Source organism: Coregonus lavaretus, assembly GCF_964263955.1.
Source record: "Coregonus lavaretus genome assembly, contig: HAP1_SCAFFOLD_9214, whole genome shotgun sequence".
Taxonomy (NCBI): domain Eukaryota; kingdom Metazoa; phylum Chordata; class Actinopteri; order Salmoniformes; family Salmonidae; genus Coregonus; species Coregonus lavaretus.
Window position 1 is genome coordinate 1 of NW_028156202.1, and position 9551 is coordinate 9551.

Consider the following 9551-nt stretch of genomic DNA (forward strand, 5'->3'; position numbering starts at 1 on the left):
GCTAAACCACTACTGTAAAGAGAGACCAGCTACTTACTGGCATTGATCAGCCAGGACAGTAAAAATAAGAGAGAGAGAGAGAGGGAGAGATGCTCACCGGCTTTCTTCCAGATCTCTTCAGGTATGTATCCGGTCGTCACAGGCCGGTGGAGAAGCTCCTGGTGAATCTCTGGAAGACAGACAGACCAGTCAACTAGTAGACGGACGGACAGACAGACAGACAGACAGACAGACAGACAGACAGACAGACAGACAGACAGACAAGTCAACTAGTAGACGGACAGACAGACAGACAGACAGACAGACAGACAGACACAGACAGACAGACAGACAGACAGACAGACAGACAGACAGACAGACAGACAGACAGACAGACAGACAGACAGACAGACAGACAGACAGACAGACAGACAGACAGACAGACAGACAACAGACAGACAGACAGACAGACAGACAGACAGACAGACAGACAGACAGACAGACAGACAGACAGACAGACAGGACAGACAGACAGACAGACAGACAGACAGACAGACAGACAGACAGACAGACAGACAGACAGACAGACAGACAGACAGACAGACAGACCAGTCAACTAGAAGACGGACACACAGACCAGTCAACTAAACACACACCAGTAAAAGGTAATTTAGTCATGGAGGAGGGTTGGTGTATTTATCCTGTCCCGTAGGACTGTCTGGCTCCATTCTAATAACTGGTACTATATATATATATATATATATATATATAATGTAGATAGTTATATACCTGTAGTGTAGTTATCCTGTCCTGCAGGACTCTGCTGTCTGCTCTGGGTCCTGCTGGCTCCTTTCTTCAGGTCCTCTGCGTCGCTGTATCGTCTGATCCAGTAGTTGAGCTCCTCCCTGTCGGCCTCCTGGCAGCGCCGCAGCACGGTGAGAGAACGCCGCGTCTTCTCTACCATGTCCATGATGCAGTTCAGCAGCTGAGGAGGGGGAAGGCGCTGAGTGAAGCACCATAGACACCAGAGACAATATGTTCTGTATCTATAACCAGCACCAGAGACAATATGTTCTGTATCTATAACAACCACCATAGACAATATGTTCTGTATCTATAACCAGCACCACAGACAATATGTTCTGTATCTATAACCAGCACCACAGACAATATGTTCTATATATAACAAGCACCATAGACAATATGTTCTGTATCTATAACCAGCACCACAGACAATATGTTCTATATATAACAAGCACCATAGACAATATGTTATATATCTATAACAAGCACCACAGACAATATGTTCTGTATCTATAACCAGCACCATAGACAATATGTTCTGTATCTAACTGCACTCTGTATGCATTATTAGTGTTTAACATGATTTTTGAATGACTACCCAATCTCTGTACCCCACACATACAATTATCTGTAAGGTCCCTCAGTCGAGAAGCACATTTCAAGCACAGATTCGACCACAAAGACCAGGGAGGTTTTCCAATGCCTCGCAAAGAAGGGCACCAATTGGTAGATGGGTAAAAATAAAGCAGACATTAAATATCAGTTTGAGCATGGTGAAGTTATCAATTACGCTTTGGATGGTGTATCAATACACCCAGTCACTACAGAGATACAGGCACCCTTCCTAACTCAGTTGCCGGAGAGGAAGGAAACCGCTCCAGGATTTCACCATGAGGCCAATGGTGATTTTAAAACAGTTACACAGTTTAATGGCCGTGACAGGAGAAAACTGAGGAAGGATCAACAACAAAAAATGTACCTTAATGACAGAATGAAAAAGGAAGCTTGTACAGAATAAAAAAAATCCAAAAGATACACCCTGTTTTACTAAAGTAAAACTGCAAAAAAGTGGCAAAGAAATAAACCTTTTGTCCTGAATACAACGTTATGTTTGGGGCAAATCCAACACAACACATCACTGAGTACCACTCTTCATATTTTCAAGCATGGTGGTGGCTGCATCATGTTATGGGTATGCTTGTCATCGGCAAGGACTAGGAAGTTTAGGATAAAAATAAACGGTTGACACAAGCATTTCGCTACACCCGCTATAACATCTGCTAAACACGTGTATGTGACAAAAAAACATTTGATTTGATTTGATATCTACAACTCATTTAGTGTGTTCCCTCAGGCCACTACTCTACTATCACATATCTACAATACAAAATCCATGTGTACGTGTGTGTAGAGTGCGTATGTTATCGTATGTGTGTCTGTGCCTGTGTGTGCCTGTGTGTGTGTGTGTGTGTGTGTGTGTGTGTGTGTGTGTGTGTGTGTGTGTGTGTGTGTGTGTGTGTCTTCACAGTCCCCACTGTTCCACAAGGTATATTTGTATCTGTTTTTTAAAATCTGATTCTACTGTTTGCATCAGTTACCTGATGTGGAATAGAGTTCCATGTAGTCATGGCTCTATGTAGTACTGTGTGCCTCCCATAGTCTGTTCATGACTTGGGGACTGTGAAGAGACCTCTGGTGGCATGTCTTGTGGGGTATGCATGGGTGTCCGAGCTGTGTGCTAGTAGTTTAAACAGACCCCTCGGTGCATTCAGCATGTCAACACTTCTTACAAAAACAAGTAGTGATGAAATCAATCTCTCCTCCACTATGAGCCATGAGAGATTTACATGCATGTTATTTATGTTAGCTCCCCGTGTACTGTAGTCCTGTGTAGCTCAGTTGGTAGAGCATGCCGCTTGCAACGCCAGGGTTGTGGGTTTGATTCCCACGGGGGACCAGTATGAAAATGTATGCACTCACTACTGTAAGTTGCTCTGGATAAGAGCGTCTGCTAAAATGAGTAAAACATAAAATACATTTTAGGGCCAGCCGTGCTGCCCTGTTCTGAGCCAATTGTAATATTCAAAGGTCCCTGTTTGTGGCACCTGACCACATGACTGAACAGTAGTCCAGGTGCGACAAAACTAGGGCCTGTAGGACCTGCCTCGTTGATAGCGCTGTTAAGGTAGAGCAGCTCTTTATTATGGACAGATATCTCCCCATCTTAGCTACTGTTGTATCAACATGTTTTGACTATGACAGTTTACAATCCAGGGTTACTCCAAGCAGTTTAGTCTCCTCAACTTGCTCAGTTTCCACATTGTTTATTACAAGATTTAGTTGAGGTTTAGGGTTTAGTGAATGATTTATCCCAACTACAATGCTTTTAATTTTAGAAATATTTAAGACTAACTTATTCCTTGCCACCCATTCTGAAACGAACTGCAGCTCTTTGTTAAGTGTTGCAGTGATTTCACTCGCTGTAGTAGCTGACGTGTATAGTGTTGAGTCATCCGCATACGGCTATTTGAGCCAGTAAAGGGGGCTTTACAATTCTTAGGTAGCGGAATTACTTTTGCTTCCCTCCAGGCCCGAGGGCACACACTTTCTAGTAGGCTTAGATTGACGATATGGCAAATAGGAGTGGCAATATTAGCTTCCCACCAGAATGGGCTTTAGGTGAGAAAGATGAACCTGTAGCCATATTATTTCAACAGTATTTAACATAGACATTTTAGTCATTTAGCAGATGCTCTTATCCAGAGCGACTTACAGTTAGTGAGTGCATACATTTTTCATACTGGCCCCCCGTGGGAATCGAACCCACCACCCTGGCGTTGCAAGCGCCATGCTCTACCAACTGAGATACAGGAGCTATTAGAGATCCTCAATATCAATAATATAAACAGCAACACCTCCACCGTTGGCATTTCTGTATTTTCTGTAAATGTTATAACCTTGAATTGCTACTACTGTATCATCAAAGGTATTATCTAAGTAAGTTTTAGAGATAGACAGAATATGAATGTCATCTGTTACTAGCAAATGATTGTTTCTTTAGCTACATATGTTAACGTTGGCTATTTTTAGCACTTTTCTGGGATGCTTGATTGTTTTCATTGCTTTACTGGGAAGCTTAGCAGAAGTAGACATGCTCATGTTATTTATGTTAGTGCAGGGTGAGCTGCACACAGTGGACTTCCGACTAGGGCACACCACCTCAGTGCTAACAGTATAACTCTGGTTCATAGGCACATGATTACTGCATCCAATAGCTGTAGGATCAGCAGAGGCATTCAGGACAGTTAGAGGGGCATACGTTAGGTTACTTATATTGTGTCTACCAACGCCCATGGTATAATGTACATTTGCTGAAGCATTATGACCACTCAGCGACAAAATGGTAGAGATTAACTGTGCTGGGCTTGGGTCATTGATAAGTAATTGTCTCAACGCAGCCTTATAATGCTGTGAAAGGATCCATGAACCCAAATGATTTAGGTGGATCCCATCCTCCTTATAAAACAAGCTTTTGTTTCCAGAAGATATCAAAATTGTTAATAAAAGTTACACTCACAGAGCTGCAACAGTCATGTAGCCAGTTGTGGAGGGCTAAAAGTGACTAACATTACTTAGAACCTATGCCATTCTTCAGCACAACATGTCACCCTTCCTAAAGCACATGTTTATGTCATATTCGACATAGTGGGTTATGTCACATCTGACATTGGTGATTATGTCACACGGTTATGCCACATTTATGAACCCTTTATAAAGCATGACATACGGTTATAGATGCTTTGTAACATATTTATGGAGGCTTTATGAAGGCATTATGAAGGTTTATGAAGCCTTTAAGCTGTAATGAAAACAATGAAGTATCCCAGAAAAGTGCTAAAAATAGTCAACGTTAATATACAGTATGTAGCTAAAGAAAGCGGGAACCTTTATGGTGCATAAAAAAAAAAAAAAAGTACAAATGTTCTTCCACTAGGACATTACAGAGTATTTTGTGTAGATCATTGACAAAAAAAGGACAATTAAAAATCAATTTTTATCCCACTTTGTAACATAAGAAAATGTGTAAAAAATCAAGGGGTGTGATTGCTTTCTGAAGAGACTGTATCAGTTCAGCGGCTGAGGAGCGGGAAGGTACACAACGTGTGTGAAGGACACAACACGTATAAAGCCTCATTTATACCCTGTGCAGTACACAACGCAACAACTAGAAATACCCATGGCCGTCTCGGGTAGTTCGACGCGTGCAGACACGCAACGCTAGAGGCGGCAGGTAGCTCAGTGGTTAAGAGTGTTGTGCCAGTAACCGAAAGGTCGCTGGTTCTAGTCCCCGAGCCGACTAGGTGAAAAATCTGTCGATGTGCCCTTGAGCGAGGCACTTAACCCTAATCGCTCATGTAAGTCGCTCTGGATAAGAGTGTCTGCTAAATGACTAAAATGTAATGTAAAAAATTATACGACATTTTTTGTAATTTAGCGGACGCTCTTATGCAGAGCGACTTACACTTATAAACTTTTACATTTACATTTTAGTCATTTAGCAGACGCTCTTATCCAGAGCGACTTACAGTTAGTGAGTGCATACATTATTATCTTTTTATTTTTTTCATACTGGCCCCCCGTGGGAATCGAACCCACAACCCTGGCGTTGCAAACGCCATGCTCTACCAACTGAGCTACATCCCTGCCGGCCATTCCCTCCCCTGAACGAATTGTGCGCCGCCCCATGGGTCTCCCGGTCACGGCCGGCTACGACAGAGCCTGGATTCGAACCAGGATCTCTAGTGGCACAGCTAGCACTGCGATGCAGTGCCTTAGACCCCTGCGCCACTCGGGAGACTCTTGACTCAAGTATGTAGGATCACCACTGTGTGTTAGTGTTCTTGCGTGCATACAAATGGTATAAATTAGTCTTTATTGGCACGTTCTCACCCTGCACTGTAACCTGTGCATAGCCAAGCCTCCTGCCTGATGCTTGGGGCATGTAGTTCTGTCTGTTACTTGTATGTACACTGGGGTTTTGTATGCTGCAAAAATGAATTGCGTGCACATACAGTATTTAGCTTCCTAACACACACTTGGTGCAGTGGTTATTCCTCAACACAAACACATATGCAAATACATTTACATCTGTTTTCAGTAAAACAGATACTCTATAACGCCTCAGAGATACAGGTACAGCAGAGTTGGTAGAGTAATAAAAATGGTATTACTTTTCTTACATGGTCAAGGTGCTTCCACTCCTCCGCCCATTCTCTGTCTGTCAACCGGTGGTCGATCACCTCTTCCTGACGAGCCCCGTGCATCCCTTCACCAACCAGGGGAGAGGGGGAGGGAGAGAGAGAAGTAAAGTAAGTTGCATCCCTTCATCAATGAGGAGAGAGAGCTAGAGAGAGAGAGAGAGAGAGAGAGAGAGAGAGAGAGAGAGAGAGAGAGAGAGAGAGAGAGAGAGAGAGCTAGAGAGAGAGAGAGAGAGAGAGAGAGCTAGAGAGAGAGAGAGAGACAAAGTCAAAGTCTGTGGAACAAGATACAAGTGCCCTCTCTTCCCTCTCCACTGTTCCCTCCCTCCTTTCTCCACTGTTCCCTCCCTCCTCGCTCCACTGTTCCCTCCATCCTCTCTCCACTGTTCCCTCCATCCTCTCTCCACTGTTCCCTCCATCCTCTCTCCACTGTTCCCTTTATCCTCTCTCCACTGTTCCCTCCATCCTCTCTCCACTGTTCCCTCCCTCCTCGCTCCACTGTTCCCTCCATCCTCTCTCCACTGTTCCCTCCATCCTCTCTCCACTGCTCCTTCATCAACGATGAGAGAGAAGAAAGTGGAACAGATCACAAAATATGTTTGTACCAAATGAGACTGAATATTCCTTATACAATGCACTACTTTTGAGCTGGCCAATAAAAATGCATCAGTTTATTTTTAGATGATAACAGTGTCTCTGTCCCCTAACAATGGAACTAGGGATAGGAGTGTTCTACTTCCTTCCTTCCTTCCTTCCTTCCTTCCTTCCTTCCTTCCTTCCTTCCTTCCTTCCTTCCTTCCTTCCTTCCTTCCTTCCTTCCTTCTCTCCTCCCAGGTTTGTCCATCGTTCATTAGCTCCGTGGCTGACACCCTCACTCCCTCTGTCCCTCAAACTCCCTCCCTCTCTCTTAGTCATTTAGCAGATGCTCTTATCCAGAACGACTTACAGTTAGTGCATTCATCTTAAGATAGCTAGTTGGGACAACCACATCTCACAGTCATAGTAAGTACATTTTTCTGAGGTGAGGAGGGGGTTATTTAAGATACTCTTTGAAAAAAAAAAATATATATATATATATAAAAATAAAAAAAACATGGGGGATTGGAAGTAATGCAGACAATTACATTGATAGAAGATACAATCTATCTGCAATATTAAGCTGATCCATCCCCCCTAAAAAAAAAAAAAAAAAGATACTCTTTGAAGAGGTAGGGTTTCAGGTGCTTTTGGAAGATGGGCAGAGACGCTGCATTTCTAGCTTCAGGGAGAAGCTGGTTCAACCATTGGGGTGCCAAGACAGAGAAGAGCTTGGACTGGGCTGAGCGGGAGCTGCCCTCCCATAGGGGTGGGAGGGCCAAGTGACCAGAGGTGGCAGAACGGAGTGCTCGGGTTGGGGTGTAGGCTTGGAGCCTGAAGGTAGGGAGGGGCAGTTCCTCTTTCTGCTCCGTGTTGGCTTCAGTTTCTTCCCTCGTTCACCCTCCATTCCTCCCTCTCTCCCTTCCCTCTCCTCCTCTGTGCTCCTCACATGCTGACCACACCGCTCGCGTTACGTGTGCAAGCGTTGCAAAATTAAATTTACACATACATGTTATTCAATCATTGCATCCAAACTGCTCGCGCGCGTCAATGAGCATCTGAGTAGCCTGAAGGAGGAGAGATTACTAGAAACAAACTCTGTTTATCCTTTTATCTGCGGATTAATTGTCGGAGTAGAGGACCTCGTGCATTTCAGGTAAAATAACAACCCAATGTTTATATCCCAGGACAAATTAGCTAGCAACAGCAAGCTAGCTAGTTAAATTGCCATTAATGTTCCATGCATTTCGACCTGTCCCCAAATGAATATAGTTGGTTCAGAGTTCGTTTTGATATTTCAACCTGCGCGTCCTGATCGCGTCTGGTGTGGGTGGACAAAATCAACGGACGCATGCGCGCGCCTAGTCTAGTCTAGTCTAGTCAACATGTCAGTCTTCCCCCTCCTCCTCTTTCTTTCCTACCTCCCCTCCCCTCCCCTCCCTCCCCCAACACTCCCCCTCCCCTCCCTCCCCCAACCCTCTCCCTCCCCTCTCCTCCCTTCTCCTACCGTCCTTACCCAGTGGCCGTGGTCTCTCTCTGAGCTCGCGGTGGTTGTGGTTGGGGTGGCGGTAGTGTGGTGAGTCTCTGTAATGGTGTGCGATGGCCATGTCGTCCATCCGGAAATGCTGTGGGGGCAGGGGCGGGGTAGGGTGTCCATGGGCCAGGCCGTTAGGTTGGTATGGGAGGGGACCGTTGGACGGGCTGAACCGTTGGCCTGCCGGGCTGATCGTACAGGCTCTCTTACTGGGGTTCTCCAGGTGCAGGGGGCCCTCCCTGTCGAAGCCATTCTCTTTGCTTCTGGTGGAGGAGAGGAGGAGGGAACAGCGAGGGGGAGGGAACAGAGAGGGGGAGGGAACAGAGAGGGGGAGGAAACAGAGAGGGGGAGGGAACAGAGAGGGGGAGAAACAGAGAGGAGGTGGGAACAGAGAGGAGGGAGGGAACAGAGAGGGGGAGGGAACAGAGAGGGGGTGGGAACAGAGAGGAGGGAGGGAACAGAGAGGGGGAGGGAACAGAGAGAAGGGAGGGAACAGAGAGGGGGAGGGAACAGAGAGGGGGAGGGTACAGAGAGGGGGAGGGAACAGAGAGGGGGAGGGAACAGCGAGGGGGAGGGAACAGAGAGAAGGGAGGGAACAGAGAGGGGGAGGGAACAGAGAGGGGGAGGGTACAGAGAGGGGGAGGGTACAGAGAGGGGGAGAAACAGAGAGGAGGTGGGAACAGAGAGGAGGGAGGGAACAGAGAGGGGGAGGGAACAGAGAGGGGGAGGGAACAGAGAGGAGGGAGGGAACAGAGAGGGGGAGGGAACAGAGAGGGGGAGGGAACAGAGAGGGGGAGGGAACAGAGAGGAGGGAGGAACAGAGAGGGGGAGGGAACAGAGAGGAGGGAGGGAACAGAGAGGGGGAGGGAACAGAGAGGGGGAGGGAACAGAGAGGGGGAGAAACAGAGAGGAGGTGGGAACAGAGAGGGGGAGGGAACAGAGAGGGGGAGGGAACAGAGAGGAGGGAGGGAACAGAGAGGGGGAGGGAACAGAGAGGGGGAGGGAACAGAGAGGAGGGAGGGAACAGAGAGGGGGAGGGAACAGAGAGGGGGAGGGAACAGAGATGAGGGAGGGAACAGAGAGGGGGAGGGAACAGAGAGGAGGGAGGAACAGAGAGGGGGAGGGAACAGAGAGGGGGAGGGAACAGAGAGGGGGAGGGAACAGCTTTAGAAGAAGAAAGTGTCCCAAATGGCACCCTATTCCCTATATAGTGCACTTCTTTTGACCAGAGAATGGCACCCTATTCCCTACATAGTGCACTTCTTTTGACCAGAGTACTATGGGCTCTTTGAAAGAGGACATAGTGAGAAACGGCTTCAGAAGAAGGAGGGGTGAAAGAGGACATAGTGAGAAACAGCTTCAGAAGACAGCTCCTCTCCTCTCCTCTCCTCTCCTCTCCT

At 46.5% G+C, this 9551-nt stretch overlaps 1 protein-coding gene across 1 annotated transcript; it reads right to left on the reverse strand.

Moving 5' to 3' along the window:
* Positions 1-97: 97 nt before the first annotated feature.
* LOC311126654 (protein CBFA2T1-like) lies at positions 98-8414 on the reverse strand (the record flags this gene model as incomplete). Its single annotated transcript, XM_084200646.1, has 4 exons — positions 98-169; positions 769-964; positions 6015-6109; positions 8125-8414. Coding segments are annotated over 4 exons (653 nt in total), but the record flags the coding sequence as incomplete, so codon positions are not given.
* Between the last annotated feature and the right edge of the window lie 1137 nt (positions 8415-9551).